The sequence below is a fragment of the Prionailurus viverrinus genome, chromosome F1, assembly GCF_022837055.1.
Source record: "Prionailurus viverrinus isolate Anna chromosome F1, UM_Priviv_1.0, whole genome shotgun sequence".
In the NCBI taxonomy this organism is placed as follows: domain Eukaryota; kingdom Metazoa; phylum Chordata; class Mammalia; order Carnivora; family Felidae; genus Prionailurus; species Prionailurus viverrinus.
The window spans coordinates 15,889,019-15,916,707 of NC_062577.1; the positions used below are offsets into that span (position 1 = coordinate 15,889,019).

The 27,689-nt window shown below is 45.9% G+C and overlaps 1 protein-coding gene across 3 annotated transcripts in view; it reads left to right on the top strand.

Annotated features, from left to right (window-relative positions):
• PAPPA2 (pappalysin 2) overlaps positions 1-27,689 on the top strand; it is a 272,063-nt gene that overhangs the window by 12,682 nt on the left and 231,692 nt on the right. For all 3 annotated transcript variants that reach the window (XM_047841337.1, XM_047841339.1, XM_047841338.1), the window contains one exon: positions 24,940-26,011. In XM_047841337.1, coding sequence (XP_047697293.1) covers positions 24,940-26,011 — 1,072 coding nt within the window. The remainder of the gene's footprint in view (positions 1-24,939; positions 26,012-27,689) is intronic.

Consider the following 27,689-nt stretch of genomic DNA (forward strand, 5'->3'; position numbering starts at 1 on the left):
AACCACAATTTCTTTATCCATTCATCAGTTGATGGACATTTAGGCTCTTTCCATAATTTAGCTATTGTTGAGAGTGCTGCTATACACATTGGGGTACAAGTGCCCCTATGCATCAGTACTCCTGTATCCCTTGGGTAAATTCCTAGCAGTGCTACTGCTGGGTCATAGGATAGGTCTATTTTTAATTTTTTGAGGAACCTCCACACTGTTTTCCAGAGTGGCTGCACCAGTTTGCATTCCCACCAACAGTGCAAGAGGGTTCCCGTTTCTCCACGTACTCTCCAGCATCTATAGTCTCCTGTTTTGTTCATTTTAGCCACTCTGACTGGCGTGAGGTGATATCTGAGTGTGGTTTTGATTTGTATTTCCCTGATGAGCGATGTTGAGCATCTTTTCATGTGCCTGTTGGCCATCTGGATGTCTTCTTTAGAGAAGTGTCTATTCATGTTTTCTGCCCATTTCTTCACTGGGTTATTTGTTTTTCGGGTGTGGAGTTTGGTGAGCTCTTTATAGATTTTGATACTGGCCCTTTGTCCGATATGTCATTTGCAAATATCTTTTCCCATTCCGTTGGTTGCCTTTTAGTTTTGTTGATTGTTTCCTTTGCTGTGCAGAAGCTTCATGAGGTCCCAATAGTTCATTTTTGCTTTTAATTCCCTTGCCTTTGGGGATGTGTCAAGTAAGAATTGCTGCGGCTGAGGTCAGAGAGGTCTTTCCCTGCTTTTTCCTCTAGGGTTTTGATGGTTTCCTGTCTCACATTCATGTCCTTTATCCATTTTGAGTTTGTTTTTGTGACTGGTGTAAGAAAGTGGTCTAGTTTCATCCTTCTGCGTGTTGCTGTCCAGTTCTCCCAGCACCATTTGTTAAAGAGACTGTCTTTTTTCCATCGGATGTTCTTTCCTGCTTTGTCAAAGATGAGTTGGCCATACGTTTGTGGGTCTAGTTGTGGGGTTTCTATTCTATTCCATTGGTCTATGTGTCTGTTTTTGTGCCAATACCATGCTGTCTTGATGATTACAGCTTTGTAGTAGAGGCTAAAGTCTGGGATTGTGATGCCTCCCGCTTTGGTCTTCTTCAAAATTACTTTGGCTGTTCGGGGCCTTTTGTGGTTCCATGTGAATTTTAGGATTGCTTGTTCTAGCTTCGAGAAGAATGCTGGTGCAATTTTGATTGGGATTGCATTGGATGTGTAGATAGCTTTGGGTAGTATTGACATTTTGACAATATTTATTCTTCCAATCCATGAGCATGGAATGTTTTCCAAGTTAGTTGATATATAGTATAATAATGATTACAGGAATGGAATTTAGTGATTCATCAGTTATACCTAACACCCAGCTCTCATTCCAGCAATGCCCTCTTTAATGCCCATCGCCCATTTAGTCCATCCCCCCACCCAACAACCCCTCCACCAGCCCTCTGTTTGTTCTCTGTATTTAAGAGTCTCTCCTGCTTTGTCTGCTTCTCTGTTTTTATCTTATTTTTGCTCCTCCTATCCTGTGTTTATCTGTTTGAATTTTTTTAAAAAAGAGAACATCCAGGAAATAAATCCAGCGGCCAAACGAAAACATCCCAGTTGTCTTTATGAGGCAGCAATGAGTGGTGATGTAACATGGTTCTGCCCGAATATACAGTATGGTCACGGGACCCCCGAGTCTCAGAATATTTGAACTTGACATGGCAACCAGTTGGGATACCCAGACTAGTCATTTAGCTCATTTCTGGATTAGAAGTCCAGTTACTAATCAGAGGGGAAGTCACAGAGTTCAAAAGTTAATCAATCCGTTCGTGAGTCATCAGTCGGGCGGTGACTCACCATTTGTTCATTTTCGTACAGATCATTGCTGTACATTTTAGGAAGGTTAGGGAGGAACGGAGGTAGCTGGGTTCTGTTTGCTTCTTCCTCCACTCATATATTCACTCATCCAGTATATTGAGCTTCCGTCAGGCGAAGTTTCAGGCGTTGGACCGTGTGCTGGAGAAGCAAAGATGGGGAAGCCAGGGACTGCCTGGAAGGCGCTCTGTGCCCAGCGTGCGGACCTGTAACTAATGATCACAGCCCAGCCGCTGGCCGGGGCCCGTTTACCCCGAGGAGCCTGAGGGTTCCCTACGGCTAGGGAAGGAGAGCTGGTGACCAGAGAGGCAGAGGAGGCCTGGGAGGCAGCAGAATTGGGGAAAGGGAAAAGGATGGGTTCCCAACATGTCAGATGGTGCAGGGGTGGCCAACTGGCAGGCCTGACGTGGGCTCGCTTAGATCCAGCAGTTAGAACATCACTGGCGGCTGGGGTGCCTGGGTGGCTCAGCCAGTTCAGTGTCTGACTCGTGGTTTCAGCTCAGGTCATGGTCTCACAGTTTGTGGGTTTGAGCCCTGGATCCTCTGTCTCCTTCCCTCTCTCTCTCTCTCTGCCCCTGTCCCGCTCATGTGCGCATGCGTGCTCTCTCTCTCAAGAAATAAAAGAAACATTAAAAAAATTCTTGAAAAGAATATCACTGGTGGCTTGAGAGAGAGAGAGTTTCCACTCCAGAGTTGGGGTCCTGGGAGGGGACGTCCCATTACAGTGAGTGGAAATATGAATGAATGGCTGGAGGGTGAAGACAGAGAGCAGAGTCTTTTTTTGAAAAATTTTTAAATGTGTTTATTTGTTTTTGAGAGAGAGAGAGACAGAGCATAAGCAGGGGAGGGGCAGAGGGAGAGGCAGACACAGAATCTGAAACAGGCTCCAGGCTCTGAGCTGTCAACACAGAGCCCAACGCGGGGCTAGAACTCATGAACCACGAGATCGTGACCTGAGCCGAAGTTGGATGCTTAACTGACTGAGCCCCCAGGTGCCCTGAGAGCAGAGTCTTGTGCACTCTCTACAGAAACCCGGCTGTGAGGGAAGGGGGTGAATGTCAGAAGCAGACGCAGGTTCAGAGAGATTTCATTTCAAGGTAAGAGAGATCCAAGTCTCCAGGTCTTATTATAAAGCACTAGTAATCTAAAGGAGGACACAGCGGGGGCACCTGGGTGGCTCAGCCAGTTAGGCATCTGACTTCAGCTTAGGTCACGATCTCACAGTCTGTGAGATTAAGCCCCACGTCTGGATCTGCACTGACAGTGTGGAGCCTACCTGGGATTCTCCCTCTCCCCCTCTCCTTGCCCCTCCCCCACTTGTGCACGCTCTCTCTCTCTCTCTCTCTCTCTCTCTCTCTCTCTGTCTCAAAATAGATGAACTTAAAAAGGAAAAACCCTAGTAATCTAAAGTAGGACACAACATAAATGCAGGGGAAAATAGCGGAAGGTGAAGTAACAAATATAAAGTGTGCACACACAGGCCCCAGTCATGCCAAGACCTTACTGAAGAAGTTTTTATTTGACAATAACTCATGTAGTACTTTGTGCCAGGCCTGACTGTGGTCACCACACAAGCCTGAACACATGTGCTCCTCAGAACAAGTCGAGGAAGTGGCTGGAGGAGCCGGAGCACAGAGCAGAATAGGATAGGCCGCTGCCCAAGATCACACAGCCTATTCATGCAGCCCCAGGATCGGAACCTGAGCGCTCTGTTCCTACATGACACGCTTTTGCCCACTGGGCCAAGCAGTCTCTAACTTCTATGGCAGGAGCAGGAAGGAGTGGAGGGCCCAGCCTATCCCAACTGAACCCTTCCCTGTTTTGTTGTTTTGTTTTTTGTTTTTGCTCTCAGCAAAGGGCTCCATCCACACAGGCCAGCACTTGGGAGTTCCTGTCCCACATGGAGACCCCTCGCCCCTACCGCCCACAATATATATCCCATATAATACCAGGAACCAGTCACCAAATCATGGCTACTTTACCTGGACAGTATCTTTCGGACCTGTGCGGCCCCTACCTTCCTTTTGGCCACATTAATTGCGGACGTCTCTCACCTGACGGATCGATTCATCCCTCGGCTAATTGCACCAAAGGGAGTTTTCTCAAATACAAAGCAGCTCAAGTCACTTTCCTGCCCCAATCCTTGGGTGACCACACTGTGTGCTCAGGGTCAAGTTTTGCTGCCTTCATTTGCCATGCGGGACCCTACTTATGCCCTCAGACTCGTCACTGCCCTCCAGGATTGACACACACTCACAAACCCATTCCCATACACACACACGCACACACTCACTCAGTTAACTCCTCCAACACCAGACTACAAGCAGTGACACAGATATACCACTCTTTCCCGGACCTCTGGCCTCTGGCCTCTGCCCTTTGCCCTTTTCCTCCCAACAGAAAACCGTTTCCCCAAACCCACATTCATCTAACTTACTCTAAGTCACTTCCTGGCTTTTTAGTTAATATGATTTCCTCCAGGAAATCTTCCTTGGTCTCACTGACCAAGGTAGGTTTGTTCTCTGCCAGGTTCTCCCAGTAACCTGTACTCAGCCTTATGAAGACACTCAGAGCAACTTCCCGTAATTCCCATTCCACGTTTATTTATTCAACAGATACTTACTGGGTTCCTACTGTGTGCCAGGCACTGTGCTGGGGGCTGATGTGAAACGGACACACGTAGCCCCTACTCCTGTGCCATTTCTCTCCTGGGCCAGCTCCCCACTGAGCTATAGGCTGCTTGAGGTCAGGGGTTGTCCTTTGTACATGGCTGCACCCATGGCACTGGGTGCATCATCAGCAAATAAAGCTCATCCAGCACATGTTTGATGAGCATGAATGAATGGGTGAACACACGAAGGGCGAGATGTAGGTCTCGATGCAGACTGTAGAGCGAATTCTGTCTGGAAGTAGACACAGGAAGCATGGTAATCTCCAAGTCCTATTGATTTAGAAGGTGGCCAAGAGGTTTTATTTTTTTTTTAATTTTTTTTTTCAACGTTTATTTATTTTTGGGACAGAGAGAGGCAGAGCATGAACGGGGGAGGGGCAGAGAGAGAGGGAGACACAGAATCGGAAACAGGCTCCAGGCTCTGAGCCATCAGCCCAGAGCCCGACGCGGGGCTCGAACACACACACTGCGAGATCGTGACCTGGCTGAAGTCGGACGCTTAACCGACTGCGCCACCCAGGCACCCCATGAAGGTGGCCAAGAGGTTTTAAATTCACTCAACAATACCCTAGAAGGAGTGGTTACTCTCAGCCCCCACTTCAACTTCCTCAACTCCCCAAATCTATCAATACTTGAGAGATACTGACCAAGATCTAGTCTCCTAGAAAAACTGGGTATGATTGCAACTTGGTTTAACTATGATTCTTTCTTTTTGTTTTTGTAAGTTTATTTATTTTGAGAGAGAGCATGTATGCAAGTTGGGGGGAGGGCAGAGAGAGAGAGAAAGAGAGAATCCCAAGCAGGCTCCACCCTGTCATTGTGGAGCCCGAAGCAAGGGCTCAAACTCACAAATTGTGAGATCATGACCTGAGCTGAAATCAAGAGTCAGAAGCTTAACTGACTGAGCCACCCAGGTGCCCCTAACTATGATTATTTCTAAATTTTCAGAAATTATCTCTTCTATTTATTTGCTTCCTCTGGTTTGAACATATGATCTCTTTCTCATTCTCTCCCTAGAACTTTTGTTTTGTGCTTCTGTTAACATTAGAGAAAGGAAGGGATAGAGAGTATACCTAGGGAAAGTTAATCTTGTTAATCTGAAGGAGAGGCCAAGAAGGGACCTGGAAACTTTCCTTGGGTTCCAAGTATTTCCAGCCTTTGCTCCTTCTCTGGTTCCCTAAAAATCTGGAGTTATCACAAAGGTTTTTTTTTTTTTTTTAGGGGGTGGAATTCTTTTAACATAAAACACAGGCGGTACCTAGCTCCATTATTTTTAATCTATTCACTCACTAATTTATTTATTTGACAGATATTTATTGAATACAAAGTAGGTATTCAAGAACTATTTTGAAATAAGTTCCAACTTTATGGAGAATAATAATAAACACTAGCCATAGCAGAGATGTATTTTAGACATTGTTTGTTTCAAGGCACATTAATAATTTGAAATAATTGCACAATAGAATATCCTTATAATCCTTATGATTCTAGCCTGTGGCATGCGTCCTGTGGATGGAGGTAATCTTGGGCACGGCTCCCTCCCTGGGTGTGGCAGTCTTACTTCGCCCTTGGACAGAGTGCTGAGTGTCACTGGCCTGACCTTAGCCAGGAGCAGCCATAGCAGAGGAGGGGATGTGAGCAGGTGGCCCCACCCCTTCTGGCTTTCTGCCCACGGCAAGGTCTGGGAACTTAGGAGAGACGTGCCATATGCTGGCTGCAGAAAGCCAGGCAGGAAGGAGGAAGGCACCTGCTGACCTTGCTGTTCCTGGAACTTCTGTCACCATCCCTCCTCCTGGCCCTGCCTCCCACCTGATTGCAGACTTCCAGTCTTTTCTCTAGTCCAGAACCATGGTGGCTTCCACCTCCCGCTCAAGTTCAAGCTACTCAGCTCAGTGGCGGGAGCCCTCTGATTGCCTGCGGGCTTCTGGGGGCTCGGCTGGATCTTGATCATGTATGTGTCACCCCAGCACCCAAGACAGGGTCTAGAGTGGAGTGGGCACTTTGAATAGAATGAATTGAGAATAATCTAGCCACTTTCCACACACAGAACCTGCTCTCTCCTCACTCCCAGAGTCAACCGCTTTCCCAAGTCAGGGAAGTCTTATCTCTCTCCTCCACATGACCCCCCTCTTACCAGCTCCTGGCCTCTGCACAAACGGACTCCCTACCTGAAAGGCCCTACCTCGATCTCTTCCTCCATCTAAATTCTTTCTTTTCCTTTTTTTATTTTTTTAAATTCTTTCCTTAATGTAGTGGTTAGGCATTCAGGATCTGCAGGCAGGAGTTCTGGGCTCAAGCCCTTGACTAACTGTGTGAACTTGGCAGGTTCAAGTCCCCTCATTGGTAAAACTGGCATCACGACCATTTCTCTTTCATAGAATTGCTGTGATGATTAAATAAGTTAATGCACAGCGTGTGCTTAGCGCTGTGCCTGGGGCATAGTGTGAGGTCAGTCAGTGCTGGTTGCTATGTTCATCCTTCCATGGTGATGCGGTAGCACGGGAAGGACCCAAAGCCTTCAAGACACTGCCAGCCGATCAGACCGGGGCTGGCTCATGCCCCTCTTCTCTGAGGCCTCCTCTGTCCATTTTGGTCCATGCAGACTCGCTTTTTCCTGAGCTCCTACGTGTAGATGTGCACGTGTATTTACTGTGACACAGTTGGGCTTTGAATTACTTGTAGCGAAATCTTGATACACTGGATTCCAACTACCCAGTATCCTCAACTAACCATCGTGTTTTAGTGGTTCCACTTTTTTAGGAGATAGAAGCGTATGATTGCAAGATGAATTCAAAGGAGGGATCTAGTAGAAACAAAACCTGCCCATCAAAGTGTAGGTTCAGCTCAATCCTTTCTACCCTCTGTGGACTGTCACAGGATGTGTAACAGTGAGAAGTGATGAGAAGGATGAGGACCTTGAAGTCCTTCAGGATGAGCCTAGAGATCCCAGGCATGGACTCTCAGGACAACATGGGCCTGGTGACAACCCAGCCCAGCCTCTACTTCACAGATGGGAACATGAGGCCCAGAGAGGGAAAGGCACTTTCCGGACATCACACAGCAGTAGGCTGGGACCAGATTCCAAGTTTTTTGGTTCCCAATTTGGTACTATTTCAACTCTTCCAGGTTGCTTTTGGTCAATTTAAGTTTCTTGTTGGATGGGGAGCCTGGGTGGCTCAGTCGGTTAAGCTTCCGACTTCAGCTCAGGTCATGCTCTCACGGTTCCTGAGTTCCAGCCCCGCGTCGGGCTCTGTGCTGACAGCTCAGAGCCTGGAGCCTGCTTCCGATTCTGTGTCTCCCTCTCTGTCTCTGCCACTCCCCTGTTCACACTCTGTCTCTCTCTCTCAAAAATAAATAATAAACATTAAAAAAAATTAAATTTCTTAGTGGAAAACAGAAGAAAACATTTTAGAAAACCTTTCAATAAGAAAGGGAAAAAATATGATTTTAGTCCTCATTTAACCTGAAATGCCAATTAATCACCCATTTTCCTTGTTCTTTCTCTTTCTCATGCAGAGGCGAGGCAGCCAAAGCTGTGTCACAGCAGGGCTTGACTCATAGGTCAGCTTGAAGTGTTCTCTTTGAACACTGGGCTCTGAAGACTCACCTGGATTTAATTTGAGAGCACACACCCCGAAGTCTGGTTTTTTCTTAGACTTTCAAACTGGTGGAAAAGGGAGCTCTGAGCCTTTAGGGTCTGATCGGCATAATATTTGGGTTTTGTGGGCCTTTGCACCCTAGAAAGCGGTCAGGATCTCTGTGGGTTAATTTGTGACCACACGGTAGAGGCAAAAACGTTCAGATAGTATTAAGTAAACATAGACAGTACGTGTTCATTGAGTGAATATGAGACGTGTTGGACGAGTACTTAATACTGTGATGTCTCGCTTTACGAAAACCTGATAGGCAAACATCTGACCTTAGTTGACTGATAAGTTGGGAGGTTATTTTCATTGTACAAGGATCTTCTCCAAGCTTCCTTTGACTAAAGGCTCCTGCAGTGCCTCTGAATCAAGTATATATTTAACACCATTTAAACACTTCTTTGATTCTGTAAACCATACCTAGCGAATGAAATGGCAAAGCAAATTTTTGAGAGAGATCTCAAAATTATTTATTTGGCGGAGGAAAGGAGAAACCAGGATATTGGTGTTGGTGCTCTTCAGTTGGAATTTTAAGAGTTCTCAGAGGGACCTTGATAGAAATGGGATAAGGTTGCAGAAACAGGGCGGAAGCCCCCAGCTGTGGGTGCCCCTGTGACTCTGTCTCCCCCAAGACTGGCCTGTGCAAGGTACTAAAGTGTCTTCTCAAAGACGAAGAGATTCAAAACACTCCAGCGGTGGGATTTCCGATCATTCTCTTAGCTTTTGCACAGCCTACCTTCTGCATTTGGAGGCTGTGATCCTTTTCTCTTGGCTTGCTGGAATGCCAAGGACTTGCTTTCCTACGGATGCCAGTCTGCATCCCTAGAACGTGTTCTGGCAGGCTGAGATGCGTCTGTTGTAGTCTAGGTGGGCTGCCGAGGGAAAAGGGGCCCAGCCCACACCCTCCCGAGGCAGACGCTCATCGCGCAAACCAGCCTTTCCTCGTTCAGGCATTGATGGCATGTTCGCGGAATCCAGAATCACAGGACCAGCGGAGTGTGTGAATGAATGCTCGGGAAATTTCATACTGTTCATTCTCAAAGGTTATTAAAAGTGGTCGAAATTATGTTCCCTCCCAAAAATCCATGTATTTAAAATTACTAATTAGGAGACCGTTTTCTTTTTTTTTACTGGGAATGAGTAGATGTAAGGAACATTTCATCACTTTTTAAACTTCAACTATTTATATTTCTTTATGTGGGAGAAAAAGAATTTAAATGTCCTGAGATGTCCTGAGGTAATGATGATGTGGTCGCATCATCTCACAACCCTGGCTGGCAGTCCCAGAAACGGGGGCTCCAGCTGAGTTCTTTTCTGGGTCCTGACACTCTGGAACAAGGCAGAGGGAGAGCCACGATGGTGTCCACAGCCCATGTTCCTTGAGAGCAGCTCTGTAGGCCACTAAATGTGTGTCACCTCTGAGGCCTGACCTTCCGTCTGGAGCTCCATCGCAAGCAAAGAGGCCTCCTTCGTAGAAATACTGGCGAATGTGTCTCCATCTGCTCTCCATGCAGTGCCTGGGGGTGGAAACCACCTGCCAAGGAAGGTCTGTCTGATTGCCACAGTCCCGTGGATCCCAGGAATACGACACCCCTGCCTCCACCTGAATAAAAACCAAGGTACCAGATGCATGTCAAGCTCCCCTCCAGACACTGGTGCTCTGGAGCATGGCATAAGGAGAGCATGAAGAGAGTGCCCACCATTCAGGGGTCTCTGGAAAGGAGACAGTCAGCCCCAAGATGCGTGTTTAATTGGAAGTCTGCCCCTTGGGCCACAGTCAGGAGGGTTAGCTAATCGGCCTCGTCCACAGAAAGACAAAGCTCCTGGGTCTGCTGCCTCTTGCTTTGTCCTACGGGTGGTAGCCATTTAAGCACCCTTTCTCCCTTGGTACAGATCTGTGGGAGTCAGGATCATAAACTCACTGGCCACCAAAGCCTGACAATGTGTTCCCTGGCAACAGTGGCAGAAATCGGGACACCAGATAGGGGTATGTGTTTGGTGACACCATCATTACAGTCCCATGGGACCAGGGGATGCAAGCTCCCCTGACCTACGGAGCCAGGAGACCAAGGGGGCATCCCCTAGGCAGCAGCTGCAAAAATCAGGGCAACAGATGTGTCTGAAAGCTGCTTCCCGGGAGTTACTGGAGCTCAGGGCGCAGTAAAGAGCAGCACTGAGAGAGCCCAGCCAATCTGCATCCCTAGAATGCGTTCTGGCAGGCTGCGATGCGCATGGTACGTTGGACACCTGCCCCTCTGGCCAGCACTTGAATGTCAGCAGATGGGCTTCCTTCACTTGAAGTCTGGGCAACATTGGCTGCATCTGAGCTGGACCCTGGGCAGGTGAGTCAGAGCGCACCAACTCTTCGTGGATGGCTCTCAGATCGCTAGTCGTGTCTTGTCGGGACACAAGCCCCGTTGGTTTTCAAAGTTAGATGTTGCGGGGGGTGGAGCTTGTCTCTCAAGCGTGTATCTTAAACGTTGGGGTACCCAGTGAGGGGCTGGAACCTTTCACCCCTCAGGGAGAACCTTTGGGCTTGAGTTCCCTCCTGGTTGTGGGTCACTATGCTGAGGATGGGGTTTGTGGTGAACCCGTCCCGCCCTCTCCTACCTACTCGTTTGCCAGATGGATAGTCATCACTCAGCCAGGCTGTAGGTTTTTTATTTTTTTATTTTTTATTTTTTTTTATTTTTATTTTTTTAATACGAAATTTCTTGTCAAATTGGTTTCCACACAACACCCAGTGCTCATCCCAACAGGCGCCCTCCTCAATGCCCATCCCCCACGGCTTTAGGTTTTGTAAAGAAGTGGTTCCACATGTAGCTGCAGAGCTGGTGTGTCTATGGGAGGAAGTGAATTCAGGGTCTTCCTGTGTTGCCATCTTAGACGTTTGCTGAGTTTCACCTCCAGCTCTCTTATTTTTGAAAATTTTATTTATTTACCCAGTTATTTATCTTTCAGTTTTATTGAGACGTAATTGACCTAAAGCACTATGTAAGTTTAAGGTCTACAGCGTAATGACTTGACTGTATATTATAAATTACCACAATACGTCTAGTTAACTTTCATCATCTCATATAGATACAAAAAGAAAAGAAAAGAAAAACGGGGAAAAAAGGTTTTTTTCCCTTGTGATGGGAACTTTTAAGATCTATTCTCTTAGCAACTTTCAAATATACCTTACAGTGATGTGAACTATAGTCATCATGTTGTGTGTTATTTTCCCAGTACTTAATTTAACTTACAACTGGACGTTTGTACCTTTTGACCCCCCTTCATCCAATTCCCCCAGCCTCCCAAAAATGTTATTTCTGAAGGTAGAATAGTATTCTACTAAAAATATATTGCTTGGGTGGACTGTACTGTTTTTCTTTCATATATATATATATATATATGTATATATATATATATGTGTATATATATATATGTATATATATATATGTGTATATATATATATATATATTTTTTTAATGCTTACTCATTTTTTGAGAGAGAGAGAAGACAGAGCACGACTGGGGGAGGGGCGGAGAGAGAGGGAGACACAGGATCCGAAGTGGGCTCCATACAGGCTCTGAGCTGTCAGCATAGAGCCCGACGCGGGGCTTGAACTCACGGACCTGATCATGACGTGAGCCGAAGTCGGACACTTAACCAACTGAGCCCCCAGGCGCAGTCATGGTTGAGGGTGGGAGTGGAGGAGCTTTATGTATCGAAGTCACTAGCTAGCTGAGCTCCATCCCTCACTCACTGCTGACAGAGGCCCATTCTCAAAGATCGTGATCTGCTCTCCTTTAGAAGCCGGCTACTTGTAGTGTGGTGTGAAGGCCAGGAGCATTGGCTTCACCTGGAAGCTGGTTGGAAATACAGAATTTGAGGTGCCGCCCGGGTCCTACTGAATCAGAATCTGCATTTATTCGGGTCCCTGGGTTGTTCATACCCACAGCAACCCAAGTAAGTTGTTCAGTGAGATCTGAACAGCCCTGGACTAGAGTTGGCCTGTTAGGGGGTCTGTGGACCCTTTCAGCCTGAATTTGTAGGCAGACACTGTTGATTAAAGGTAGAAGGTGGTGGTGTTTGGATTTAGCTCCCTTGCTAGCTGCTTTCTGAGGTCCTGTGCGGACCATGGCTTCTGAGGTTGCAAATGCCTTTGGATTCTTGTCCCCGACCACCTCACTCTGTGCTTCCCCGCTCTCTCCTCTCCCTGCCAAGCTGCTGCATTGACTCTCACCCCTGCCTGAGCGGTCTCTGGAAAGCCAGGGAAGCCCCCCATCCCGGTTCTGACCATCTTTGCGCACAGCGAGAGCGTGACTAAGAGGAAGAGTGGACTGCGAGAAGATGTTGACAAATGTGCTGGGAAGATGCTAGTGAAACGTTCCCAGGAAGATTTTCCCACTCTGTGCTCTAATTTATAAAAGCTTGGACTCACAGATAAAAAGCTGTGCCTAATCCCGTCTGGAAGGAAAGTTATCTAGAGCAGCTGAAAAACACCTCCCTGGGCTGCTTTTTTCACTTTCTCCTCTTCCTGCTGACATGGCCCTGCTGTCTGCCAGGTTGTGTGGTCCTTGATGAATGGCCTGTCTCCTCCTCCTTGGTCCTTTCTGTTCCCCTCATGGCCTCTCTGGGGGGGGGGGGGGGTAAGCTGTTGGGTAAGTAGTTCTCCAGAAGGCAGTAGATATACGTGTCGGGTGGCTGGGGGGCGGGTGGGGGCGCAGGCCTAACATCCTGAGAAAAGACCTTGCCTTGTATCAGGTTGATTTATGGTCATGACCTAACCTGGCTCTGTTTTTTGCTCATTTTTCTCATAAAAACAAACTTGCACCATACAGCATGTTTTTTTAGTTACCAGAGCTGATGACACTGTGCATGACTCCTCTGTTTTGTTGAATAGAACTTCACCTTCCTGGAAGCTGATGGGCCTTCTGGGAGAAGCAGGACTCTCCCAACTGTTATTCTCCCAGAAGTGCAGAGAGAACTCTGCCGTGGGGCTTTCCTGAAAGTGACGTTCTGTGGCCATCCCTGTGCCAAGGGCAGGATTTCTGCCTGGACCTTACCTTATCTTCCACCACCTTGGCTTGTGGTTGTAGTTAAATGATCCCTTCTGTGGGGCTCTGCCATGGACAGGTACTCTCTCCAAAGTGAGGCTTTGCCCAAGAGAAGATGTCAGTCGGTTTTACTGCATGTGCTGTAATGCATCTGTTAGGAGCCACAAGGAAGCAGCGTATTCTGCGAGGGTTGGGGAAAAGACGTCTAGCGTCACGGGACGTCCAGGCACTCACGGTTACACGGTGAAGAGAAAGCTCAGTCCCCGTTGTGTCATCCCTCTGGGTCACGTGCAGTTGTAGGGCTTTTGGGCCACACTGCCTGTCTGCCCCCCACCCCCCACCCCCAGCCTGGTGGCGAAGGCTTCTTCTCTGAGTCAAGACTCATGACTCAGTTTGACTTCTGGAACAGAGTCGGTGCAATGCGGGAACTACAACCCATTCCTCTCTTGACCCTGTGGGAAATTCATGGGTGTCCGAGACAGGCTCTTGCCCTCATGGCACCCTCAAATTGCTTGATGGTGTAAAGAAAATAGCACAGTAGCATGCAGCTCCCTGAGCCGCTCTGTGGGGCGGTCAAGGAAGGCTTCACAGACAAGGTGGAGCTCAGGCTGACTTCCAAAGGACATGCCCATGGGTGGGGGGCATTTCACAGGAAGGGAGCTATATGGCATTATTTACGGGGCTAGAACATTGATGTCAGAAAATGACATGTTGACTGGAGAGTGGGGTTTAATTGGGGGCGTGTAAGAGAATGAATCTCTGTGCATCCTTCTCGGCACTGGGCCTGCATAGCCTCTCATGGCCTTTATTTTTCTTTTCCATTTACTTCAACAGTCTGAAATAAGTTCACATAATGTTCTTGAAACACAGATACTCCTTTGTTTTGAAAAAAGGGTATGAGATGCTCCTTTCCCCCTTTTGTCATTACCATAAAATAAGAATGCCAAGGACAGGTTGATTCCTGACAGTTCTCAGAAGATTTTTTTTTTTAATCTCACTTTATATTGACTTTTATAACTCCTGGAGTCGATGATACTTTCCTCATAATTATGATGCCAAGAGCACTGTGGAAACGTAAGTCCCTCTGTCTGGTCAAAACCAACTGACGGAAGATCCCAGTAGGGGAGAGGGAAGATTTCTGGCGGATCCTTCTCCACCAGCGAGCGGGCAGAGCAGCTTGAGCAGATTGGTTGAGAGGTGGGGGCAGCTCCTACCTGGACCACCCACCTCCCTTTTCTGTTACATTCTCTTCTAATACAGGGTCCCCTTCCCCACTAATACCTAATGGGGAAACCAAGAAAAGGAGAAAGTGGGGGTGGAAGCGACTGGCTTGGGAGTTTTCAGTTAAAAATTTTTTTAAATGTTTATTTTTGAGAGAGAGAGAGAGAGAGAGAGAGAGAGAGAGAGAGAGAGAGAGAGAATCTGAAGCAGGCTCCAGGCTCTGTCTACAGTGTCAGCACAGAGCCCGACACGGGGCTCGAACCCACAAACCACAAGATCATGAACTGTGCCCAAGTACCGGTTGAGCCACCCAGGCGCCCCAGAGAGTTTTCCGTTGAGGGTTCTTTACGTGGGCCTCCCTTCCACCTTCAGTTGCTCTCCTGGCTTTGGGGTGAGAAACTCTGTGTTGCCTCAGGGTCCCCTAGAGTTGATGACTGAGTGTCATGTGTCACAGGAAGGCCTCTGGGACCACCCAGAAATCTTATGAAATTCAGCAAGCCCGCCTCTCAGTTTAGGTACTGGGCAACGTGGACATGTCAGGCAGCCGGCCAGGTCTATCCTGCACGTGGTTTCTGGGGGTGGATGTTAGCCTCCACGGTCCTTTAAGACCGATCCCAGTCGCCTTCAGAGTGGTCCGCATCTTTGTTGCTGCCACGCCCACCAGCAAACCACACCTTCAGAGTGGTCAGCCTGTGTTGCTGGTCTTGCTTCAAAGCAGTAACTGGACACTTGTTTCTCAATATTTGAGATACTTTAGTATCGTGGGAAAAGCTGGGGCTTTTTGGTCAAACAGACGTGGTTTTGGTCCCCGTCTCTGGCCCTTCCTAGATGATAGACTGTGGATGATTTGCTTAACTTCTATGATCCTCAGGTTTTAGTCTGTAACTGAGGATCATAAAATCAGCACGTACACTTGTGGTAGGGTTTAACAGGGGTGGCGCATGGTAGGTCTTTCGTAAAAGGTAGTTGAGGTCTCTTTATTTCCTCTTGTCATAAGCAGCAGATCTCCTGAGTGCAAAGAAAGAACCTAAGGAATGCAGAGAAGCAGGATTGTTCCTCGACAGGGGCCACATTGAAAAACTTACCCATTAAACAGTTGTCTGTAACTCTTCAGCTATGATGTTTGCCACTATTAAAATCTCTCACAATCACTCAGGGAGACTGTATCCCAGTTTGAAGAAGGCTTTTCTCCTTGACGGAAATGGATTCTATTAATACCAAACGCAACTTATAGTAATAGAGAACTGGATGCAAATGCTTTTTCCTGAAGACTCACAGGGGTACGTAGCTCTGTTAAGATACCCATGGTCTCTACAAATGAGTTTTGGAGTTTACAGCAGAAATACAATGAATCGGATGTACTCCTCCAGTTTACTTTCCTTTTTCTCAAACCTTATGTTAAATACAAGGTAGGGTGCTTGGACAATTGTCAATTTAGCAAACATTGACGCATAACGGGAGCCAGTTCTGAGCAAGAGCTGGAAGAATGATTCTTAAAGTTTTAAGATGACGTGGTCCAAATGTTTGGCCTCAGTACCACCACCATTTTTCAAGTTACATCATTCAATCTCATTTTTCCGACCCGTGGGCTATCCTAGTTCAGTCTGGTGTTGAGTGATTTCATAAGTCATGCTGAACGACTTGGTCCCTCTGTTCCTCCCAAGAATGTGACTTTGATGAATAAACACCAGTTATGACACTTTTGCTTTTATCACATATACATCCAAACTTGTAAAATCTCAGTGTTGCACAAGTTCAGAGTTGTACCATGTATAGTGTGTTGGCTTAGATTGGGTTGGTCTTATCAGCCTCCTCTCTGCTAGGCCGAGAAGAGAGAGGCCTGTTAAATGGGGATTTGGTCATTTTTCTTTTGAATCAAAGTCCATCTTGCTCCTACCTGATGGAGTTAAGAAAGCGGGTCTGGTGTCCCTCCTGAGAACGTGTACACAAGCTTGCAGGCAGCTCTGTGATCCCCTTTGTGGTCAAAAGGGCTGAACAGCAGATCTGAGGTGGACAAACTGTGCTGAACTGGCACGGTTGGTTACTGGATGCTTAAAGTGGATAGGCATTTTAAGGCTCAAAATCCAAAGTGGAGGCAACATTTATCCTTTATTTTTTTTAAGACTTAATATTTTTAGAAGTTTTAGGTATACAATAAAATTTTAGAGGAAGATACAGAGATTTCCCATATGTCTTCCGCCCTGACCATGCATGGGCTTTGCCATGATTGATGTCACTCACCAGCATGGTACAGCATGGTACATTTAATTTTTTTACCAAGAATGAACCTATATTGACACAGCATCATCACCAGTCCAGAGTTTACTTAAGGGTCACCCTTTGTATTGCAAATTCTTTGGGTTTGGACCAAAGACATAATGACATATATCCATCATGATAACATCACACAGATTATCTTCATTGCCCTAAAAATCTTCTCCACTCTGCCCGTTCATGTGTCTCCCCTCACCCCTGGCAATCACTGATCTTTTTAATATCTTCATAGTTTTGCCTTTTCCAGAATGTCATGTAGTTGGAATCATGCTGTATATAGATTATTAGATTGGCTTCTTTGACTTTGTAATATGCATTTATGCTTCCTCCATGTTTTGTTTTTTTTCATGGCTAGGTAGCTCATTTCTTTTTAGTGCTGAATAACATCCCATTGTGTGTCTACACCACAGTTAATTTATCTACTTACCTACTCAAGGACATCTTGGTTGCTCTCAAGATTTGGCAATTATGAATAAAGCTGCTCCAAACATCTGTGTGCAGGTTTTTGTGTGAACAGAGTTTTCAGTTCCTTTGGGTAAATATCAAAGAGTGTGATTTCTTGATCATATGATAAGAATATGTTTAATTTTTCTTTTTTTTTTTTAATTTTTTTTAACGTTTATTTACTTTTGAGACAGAGAGAGACAGAGCATGAATGGGGGCAGGGTCAGAGAGAGAGACACAGAATCAGAAGCAGGCTCTAGGCTCTGAGCTGTCAGTCAGCACAGAGCCCGACGCGGGGCTCGAACTCGTGAACCACGAGATCATGACCTGAGCCGAAGTCAGACACCTAACCGACTGAGCCACCCAGGCGCCCCTGTTTAATTTTTCAAGAAGCCACCAAACTGTCCTCCAAAGCAGCTGTGCCATTTTGCATTTTCACCAGCAACGTAGGAGAGTTCCTGTTGTTCCAGATGTTCCTAGCATTTGGCGTCCGTGTTCTGGATTTTGGCTCTTCTACGACGTGTGTGGTGTTATCTCGTGGCTTCAGTTTGGCTTTCCCTGATGACAGATGATGTGGAATGTCTTTCCATATGCCTGTTTACCATTTGTAGGTCTTTGGTGACTTATCTCTTATGATCTTTGGCCCACTTTGAAATTGGTTGTTTCTGTCATTACTGTTAAGCTTTACAAGTTCTTTGTGTGTCCTGGAGCAGAGTCCTTTATCAGATGTGACCTTTGCAAGTATTCTTTCCCAGCCTGTGACTTGTTTTCTCGTTGGTTTGATAGTGTCTTTAGCAGTGCAATAGTTTTTATATTTATTTTTAATCGAGTCTTGTTGATAAACTATTTCTTTCGTGGGTCATGTTTTGGTGTTGCAGCTAAAAAAGTCATCACCAAATCCAAGGTCGTCTAGGTTTTCTCCTGTTATCATCCAGGATTTTTATAGTTTTACATTTTGCGTGTCGGTCTATGATCCATTTTGAGTTAATTTTGGTAAAGACTCTAAGGTCTGTGTCTAGCTTTATATTTTTGCATGTGGACTCATTGATCCAGCACTGTTTGTCGAAGAGACTGTCTTTGCTCTCTTGTATTGCTTTTGCTCCTGGTCAAAGATCAGTTGACTCAATTTATGTGGGTGTATTTCTGGGCTTCCTGTCTTGTTTCAATGATCTGTAGGTCTACTCTTTCACTAATACCACACTGTCTTGATTACTGTGGCTTTATAGTAAGTCTTGAAGTGACATTTCCTCCTTTTAAGTGATAAGAAGATCATATCACCAGCAAAGCACACACATCTACTTTACTAGTCAGAGGGAGAAGGAGACACTTGGCAGCTTGTGTCTGTTTTCCTTGTCGGTCTTTACCGTGGTGGAGCTGGCTCACACGGGCTCACCAGAACTGACAGGACACACTGAAAAGGAAAACAATATAAGACCACGACACCTCAGCTCTAGTGTATTCTCTGCACCCAGCCTGACACCCGACTTCTCAGAGCCTCGGTATCTTCATCTGTACAATGAGGTGACCATTATCCTGCCGAGCTCATAAGACGGCTTTACCGTTTGAATGATAGTTACACCAGATTGCTTTGGAAAGCTCAAATATAAATCGGAGTTACCTTTTTTTTTTAAATGTTTACTTATTTATTTTGAGAGAGAGAGAGGGAGAGAGAGAGAAACCCGAGCAGGCTCCCCCTGTCAGCGCAGAGTCCGAAGTGGGGCTTGACCTCACAAACCGTGAGATCGTGACCTGAGCTGAAGTCAAGAGTCGGGATGCTTAACTGCCAGACCCACCCATGTGCCCCAAATGGGAGATATCTTTACATGCTAAGAAGTAAGAGAAAAAACACAAAAAGAACACCACATCCCAATTTAGAAGACTCAGCTGAAGTGGATATTTGATATAAGGAATTTTACAGTAAATGCTTCTGGGTGAATGGTCATGACCTTCGCTCTGGGAATGTCTGAACTTCCACCTTGGAGTTCCTTGGCTTTAGGTCTCCCTAACCTTTTCAAACAATCCGACTGTGAACAGAGTACCCCTAGTTTCATTAGGCAGATTTGGATACAATCAAATTATTAACAAGGTGGGTCAGTGCTAGAAAGCTGCCATTTAATAACTTCAGGGAGAATTTCTGCCATATCATCTCCATATTTTAATAAAGAGGTTCTTTTGCTGTTCACATGACTATACTAACCGTCAGCATATCTCACTGTAGTTCCTTATTTAAGGCTTATCTCTCGCACTGTACCGAATGCTCCATGATGTCAAATAACCATTTGATCACTAGAAATCCCCAGCACAAATACTGAGATCGTCAGCTAGTACTGGTTCATAAATATCTCCTGAGCAAGTGCGTGGGCAGACTGACTACACGGAACTCTTGTAGCGTTCATGTATTTCTTGTGCGACAGTTGTCCATCTGCAAGCTTTGGAAAGTTCCGTAACTACAGTTGGACCAAGTGTGCAGGGCAAGGCCAGCCATGGGGTGTTTCATGCTGCCTCTCCTCTGTGTGCTCTTGGGATATCAGAGGCATTTGGCAGCAGTAGGGAAATCTTCAGCTAGTCCCTAACTTCCTCAGTCCAAGGCCCTTACTGTGTTATGCACGACCTGCTTTGACCTGTTCCCACCCCTGGTGCCTTCCATCTTGCTGTCCCCACTGTGTAGAGTGATCCATAATTCTTTTTCCTGGCCAACTCTTCCCCACTCTTCAAGAGCAGGTATCAGTCTTCTCCCCTTAGGAGACTGGACTGTATGAGATCAGGCTCTGTCTTCACTCACCTATGTATTCCTTGATCTTAAGTCCTGATAGGTTGAAGTCATCTCATAATATTTCCAATCACCCATGAGACTATAAATCCTCAAGGGCAAAGACTGCTTTTTCTTCCAAAGCTGAAATGAGTTGCTATGTCTGGCATGAATGGGATGGTCAGTAAATGTTTGATGAACAGAAATGACTAATTCCAAGTGAAATTTCATTTTCCACAAGGAGCAAGACAGTGAGATGAAATGCGAATCCAGTGTGGTTTAATAGGGTGACAGTCCTTCAAGTGACCAAGACGATCCTCTCCTCACCAGCTAGGGCTGAAGCATGGAGCTTCAAGTTACAGATTCAGAGGTGGGGTTACGTCTGTGTTTGAGCAGAGGCTTCAATGTCAGCCTAACTGTACTGGTTTATTCAGTCCCAAGAGATAAGAGAATCATACTTTTCTATCCATGTCCTCTACATTGGAGGAAGGGATGATTACTAGTATGGACTATAGACAATGTGGGAGGATAGAAATATTTGCTTACTTTGGCTTTGGGAATTTTGAAAATCCTCACAAGGAAGGACTCAAGATTTTATGAAAGAAGTTGGGGCTGATGGCAGTGATTATCAGGGAGACATTAGCCACAGTGCCACAGTTTCTTCTTTTGGAGTAATCTTTCACCGGGAGTGGGGGATATTTATTTTCATTTCAGTAGTCTTAAATATGAGTTTTATTACGATAATAAAAAGCCCCAACTAATTATCAGTTCCTCGACAATCAATTAGCCACGGTCGCTGTCAGTATCATATCTGTGCACTATTCCTAACAAGCCCTTATTTTTTTCAGCTGCCTCTCATTCCATTCATTTGCTGAATTAATGAGCAAGTATGTACGATGGTTGCACAGGTTGTACCCAAACGCCTGATCACATGCGATTCTTAAATAAATGGCTTAAAGCAGCTTCAGACGAGCTTTCCGCTTTCTTGTCTGATTTAACTTACCATTGATAACCGTCTTTCCAATCCCAACTTCTGTCTTCTGCATTTCCATACATGAGGCAGCAGTGAGAAGACGGGCTTCTTTTGTAAATACGTTGGGTAGCAGAAGCTGTCAGCATAGGTTTGCAAGAACCTGTATCTATAAAAGTTTCACATGTGGTTCTGATCCGCAGCTGTGGCTGATAACATTGGTGTCTTAGTTTGGGTTGCTCGAACAAATACACCATCGACTAGGTGGCTTAAAGAAAAGCAATTTTTTTCTCACGGTTCTGGCGGCTGGCAAGTGTAAAATCATGACGCCAGCAGATTCAGTGTCTGGTAAAATCCTCTAAGTGGTTTGCAGGTGACCCTTCCTTGTGTCCTCATGTGGCAGGGGGCTAGCTCTCTTCCGCTTCTTGGAAGGACACTAATCCAAGGGCTCCTGGGGGGCTCAGTCAGTTAAGCATCCAACGTTGGCTTGCGGTTCGTGAGTTCGAGCCCACGTCGGGCTCTGTGCTGACACCTTGGAGTCTGGAGCCCGCTTTGGATTCTGTGTTTCCCTCTCTCTCTTGGCCCCTCCCCTACTCATGCTCTCTCTCTCTCTGTGTCTCTCAAAACAAGTAAACATTAAAAAGTAAAAGGAAAAATAAAATAAAAATAAAATGCAGTCATCTAAGCACTGAGTGAGATTTCTCATACGCTACTTGGACATCTTATTAAATTAGAGAGCAAAGGATAATTACTTTGGTAATCATTTAAAAAGTAATACTTGCATCATATTTGCTACAGCTCCCAACTAAAATGACTATTTTAGTGCTTTTGTTGTATAAATCTTTTCTAATATAATTACTAACACTTGGATTAATCAGATCTAGACTAGTATGACAAAATTACATCTTCTGTGTCATTCTCAAGAAGTTAGAAATATCATTTTAGACACACTATTAATAATTTTATAGCTTCCTATGAGATAAATAAGTAGAAACAATTATTTTATTGATGCTAAAATGGAAGTTCTAAGAACAGTAAATAAAAGTGTTCAAAATTGCAACTAGATGCCAAATATAAATTATCTGTTAATTTATATATGAAGCCTAATAATTTATACCTCAACTCACATATAGACAGACCTTGACTTATATTGGTTCAACTTATGATTTTTTTTAAAGTTTATTTATTTATTTTGAGAGAGAAAGAGAGAGAGCAAGGGAAGGGCAGAGAGAGGGAGAGACAGAGTCCCAGGCAGGCTCTGGGCCGACAGCCCCAACACAGGGCTCTAAGTCATGAACCATGAGATCACGACCTGAGATGAGATAAAGAGTCGAAAGCTTAACCACCTGAGCTGCCCAGGCACCCCTCAACTTATGATTCTTTGACTTTATGATGTTGTGAAAGTGACACACATTCAGTAGCAACTGTACTTTTTGAATACTGAATTTGGAGCTTTTCTCGGGCTGACAGTAGATAGTCCAATACTATCTCGTGATGCTGGGTGGCAGGGATGTGGCTCCAGTGAGCCACATGCTCACAAGGGTAAACAGCTAATACTCTTCCAGCCAGTCTGTATCCATATGACCATTCTGTGTTTCACTGGCAGTGCGGTATTCAATAAGTTCCACGAGGTATTTGACACTCTATTGTAAAATAGTCATTGTGTTAGATGATTTTGCTCAAGTGTAGGCTAACGTAGGTGAGGCCTGAGATGTGGGGGCGAGGCTAGGCTAAGCTGTGATGTTCAGTAGGGCAGGTACATTAAATGCATTTTCAACTTAGGATTAGTTGATAACGAAGTAACTCCGTCATAAGTCAGGAAAGATCTGTAGACACATCTATTTATGTGTAACAAATATGAAATAGCCTCTCCAATTCTTCCTCTTAAAAGCCAGCAGATATTTGCTAGTTGAGAGATTAGTACCTCTATGGTCCTGATATTAAATATTAAGTATTGTAGTACATTTGTTCATAGGTCAGCAGATGGACATAATTAAGGCTAAATGTACTTATCAAAATAAGTTAACCAAATTGAAACTCTGAAGCAGGGAGCTTACTATTGACCTCATTAGATTTGTCTGCCCTGTTGAAAGTCTACCCCATACAAGAATCTGTTAATGTAGGAGCTCTTATGCTCCTTTACCAGACAGACCTCAGTGTGAAAACAACACCCTCCTCAATGAATAAAACTGGAACATCATGATTGCATTATACCTAGTCCTCACCAGGACTTCAAAGTCTAACCGTTAGCGTTGCTTTTGTTAAAAAGAATGTCTTGTTTATTTTTATTTTTATTATTTTTACTAATTTTTAAATGTTTGTTTTTGAGGGGGGGGCAAGGGAGGGGCAGAAAGAGAGGGAGACCCAGAATCCGAAGCAGGCTCCAGGCTCCGAGCTGTCAGCACAGAGCCCAATGCAAGGCTTGAACTCCCGGACTGTGAGAACATGACCTGAGCTGAAGTCAGACGCTTAACCAACTGAGCTACTCTGACCCTGTCTTGTTATTTTATTTATTTTTATTTTATTCTATTTTATTTTTTTAGATCACAAGTTACTGATTTATACTAGAGACAGAAGAAAAAATTTTCTAGCATTTATGAAAAAGTAGCGACTTTTACAAACACTTGACTGGAATCAGAACAGGAGGCCTCATGGCTTTTAAGTCCTGACTCTCCATAGAGAACTACTGTTTGGGTTGGATTGTATAGGAGCTCAGGGTAAGAAATGCAATTCTTATAACCAGGTTGGGGGAGAACAACTTGTGCTGTTAGCCTCAGATATGTGATCCAAAGGCTAGCAGACGTCTTCATCATTTATTCATTTTTTTAAACATTTTTTTTTGAATGCGTATTTATTTTTGAGAGAGAGAGAGAACACAAGCAGAGGTTGGGGCGGAGAGATCAGGAGACACAGAATCCAAAGTAAGCTCCAGACTCTGAGCTGTCAGCACAGAGCCTGATGCGGGGCTTGAACTCATGAACTGAGAGATCATGACCTGAACTGAAGTCAGATGCTGAACCAACTGAGCCACCCAGGCGCCCCTCATTTAGTCATTATTTAAAGAAATGTTTGTTAAGCATTTCTTACGTGAATATACTGCCTCTGTGTAACTTACAAGTAAAGTTTGCTCCCAAGACTCTACCTACATACTAGTAGTAGAAGAGGTGCTGGGAAGGGATGGTGGGTTCGTAACTGCAGATGGGTTGCTGGGAATATTCAAGGCGTCCAAATTGCTTTCGGGATTCCTCTTTTATATGTGGTTGTGTTCTATCTGACTCCTTTTTCCTGCTTCCAACACATTGACGATCTAGCTGTCTCCAAGCATCCCCCTCTTTGTTTATTCAGTAAGTAAGGCGGTCAAGTAGTGTGTGGTGTGGAACTTCAGCTTCATTTATCCTGTAGAGTTTCACTTCTATACTGTGGTGGGCATCACCAGTTATAGAACAATCATTCTTATAACTGCCTTGACTGTTCTTTTCAGTCTGGGACTACGGGGCAGTGCAGAAGCTGGGGAACGGTTGTTCACTGTGGATGGGTGTCCTTGCACTAGAGGGGATAGTGGGCTAGGAATGATGTCTGTTACAGTGTTCTATGAGAGACTTCCCGGTTCACCAACTCCTTCCTGTCCCCTGTGGGAATCATCATTTCAATATTCAAATGAGAACAAAGGACCTTTTGAGGGAGTGGGAGATGACCATTTTTCCTAGAAACTGTGACTGCCCCCACCCTGTGGCTTCTGAGGAAGTGGGGGGAAGATGTGGACTCAGCACGAGGAACATTTGTGACAAATTCTAGAGCACATTTATCACTTGCATTAGACATCGTCTTTTTCACTTCTATTCTGATGACTGAAAAATACCAGAATGAGTTAAATTGGATCAAATCTCAAGTCAGATTCCTTCTGGGGATCGAAGTTGCCAGAATGGCCTGCTCTGGGTTACTGGATAGGCATCTCAGGTGGGGAATCTGTATCACTTATTTTTTTCCCCCTAAAAACCTACATTCTTGCTATTTATATGGGTTTTCTTCTCCCTTTCTCCATCCCCTTTGTATCTGGTATTTCTCCCCCCGATTCTTCCTTCTTTCCCAGGTGTGTTTGATAACTGCTCCCACACTGTCAGTGACAAGGGCTGGGCCCTAGGGATCCGCTCAGGGAAGGACATAGGAAGGCGAGACGCTCGCTTCTTCTTCTCCCTTCGCACCGACCGTGTGAAGAAAGCCACCATTGTGACTGGCAACAGTCGCTACCAACCAGGCACATGGACACACGTGGCAGCCACCTATGATGGACATCGTATGGCTCTGTATGTGGATGGCACTCGGGTGGCCAGTAGCCCAGAGCAATCTGGTCCCCTGAACAGCCCCTTCATGGCATCCTGTCGCTCTTTGCTTCTGGGGGGGGATAGCTCTGAGGACGGCCGATATTTTCGTGGACACCTGGGCACCCTGGTCTTCTGGTCGACCGCCCTCCCGCAAAGCCATCTCCGGCACAGTCCTCAGCGTCCAGCTGGAGTGGAAGAATTGGCCTCCCTCCTCCTGACAGCCAGTTTTGAGCCCTTGGAAGAACAGTGGGTCCCCTTTAGAGATGGGGAGTTCCCACGGCGTGAGGTTCTGCATGGCTTTGAGCCTGAGCCTGAGATTGTGTCACCTCTGAAGCCCCCACTCTGTGGACGGACGGCTTGCGACAACGTGGAGCTGATCTCCCACTACAACGGGCACCGGCCCCTCCAGGGAGAGAAGGTGATCCGCTACCGAGTGGTAAACATCTGTGACGATGAGGGCCTGAACCCCACCGTGAGCGAGGAGCAGATCAGCCGGCAGCACAAGGCGCTGAACCATGCCTTCAGCCGCTACAACATCAGCTGGCAGCTGAGCGTCCACCAGGTCCACAACTCCACCCTGCGCCACCGGGTTGTGCTTGTGAACTGCGAGCCCAGCAAGATTGGCAATGACCACTGTGACCCTGAGTGTGAGCACCCACTCACAGGCTATGACGGGGGCGACTGCCGCCTGCATGGCCGGTGCTACTCCTGGAACCGCAGGGACGGGCTCTGCCACGTGGAGTGCAACAACATGCTGAATGACTTTGACGACGGGGACTGCTGCGACCCCGAGGTGGCTGATGTGCACAAGACCTGCTTCGACCCTGACTCACCCAAGAGGTAAGGGACTGGGGCTTGGGGTGTCCTGCTCGTGGGATGCATTTCTCGCATTACACGTCCCACCGGACGTTAATGATTGCATTTTTGCGAAGTACTAGGTGTCAGGTAATTAGGGACACAGGGATGGCGAGGACAACCGACAGCCCTCCCAGAACTCGTTTTCTGTGGAGCAGACGACATGTGCATGGTGTAAAGTGTGCCCGAAGGTGTACACACCAGCTGCTTGAGGCACAGGAAAGCCAAACAACTTAGTCTACCCGAGGAAGCGAGGGGATCTGCAGAGAGTGAATAAGGTAAATTTCGGTAGACACCAGTCAGCACCAACCATCCACGATCGTTCTTCCTATAGTCTTAGGCTCCTAAGAGAGTAACAGAGATCCTGGAAGAGGTCTCATGTGTGTATAGTCTCTGGTGCAGCTTGAACAGTTGAGCAGCCTCAGGGCCACGAGACACCCCACAACCAACCCCACGTCTCCTTAAGGCGACCACAGTCTTCCTCTGTTCCCCATCAGATTCCATTCCCCACACAACATCCAGAAAGAGCCTTTGTGAAAGGTGGATCAGAACCCATTACTCCCCTTCTTAATTTCTTTGTCCCCACTCTACTTAGAATAGAATCTGGATTCCCCACCTGGCTCACGGGCTCTGCTACAACCTGACCCCTGCCTACTCGCCTAGCTTCTTCCCCCAGCCACACTCACCATCCTCACTGCACAGCCACCCTGACTCTCTCCTGTGCCTGCTGAATGGATCAAGCTTGTTTTCGCCCCAGGGCTTTTCATTTTCTTGGAATCCTCTTTCCCCTGATCTTCCTTGGGTGGATTTTCTCTTGTCATTTCAATATCGACTTAAATGGCACCTCCTGGAGAGGACTTTCCTGATTTCCCCTCATTTAAGTAAGCTATTCAGTCACTATTATGTCAACTAATTTAATTCTGTATGTCACACTCATCCCTTCTTATGTTTTTCTTATGTTGGTTTGTCTCTCCTTTGCTTGAAGTATCAGCTCCGTGAGATCAGGGCCCTTGTTAACCACTACAGACCTCGTGCCTAGAACAGCCCTGACATACAGTTGTTTGTCTCATGTTTATTTTAATGAATTAACGGATTTGATGTGTCTTCTGTTGTGAGACAGAAGTCAATATGAGGATTTCCATTTGATGGTCAATGCAGGGGTTGGTGAGTGTTACAGGGAGGTAAGAAAGGAGGGAGGGAGGTGGTAAACTTGTTAATTGGTGTATGTGGGCAGGGCTTCCTCATTACATAACTGGTACCTTTGTACAAATTATGAAAAGGCTCACATCTGAACTAGGGTGTAGTGTTGGTGAAAGGTGGGAAGAGTGGGTCTCAGCTCCCACCCAATACCTGAATGGCTGCCTTTGTGTTTGTTGGCCACGATTTGCAGAGTAATTCATGGTAGCCCTGTGTGGGGGCAGTCAGTTAACACCGATTAGTAGGTCGGCTTGTAGTTGAGGCATGTGATATCAAATATTGAGTATAAAATTCAGAATCGGGACACAGTTGAATTCTAGAGCCCTTGCTCCGCTAGCTATATAAACTGTGCAAGTCACTTTCTGAAACTCCGATGTCTTGTCCGTAAAAAAGAGCATGATTGCAGTGATACTTTGCCTTACCTATATCCTCGGGCTATTTGGTGAGTCAGATGAAATCAGGGATA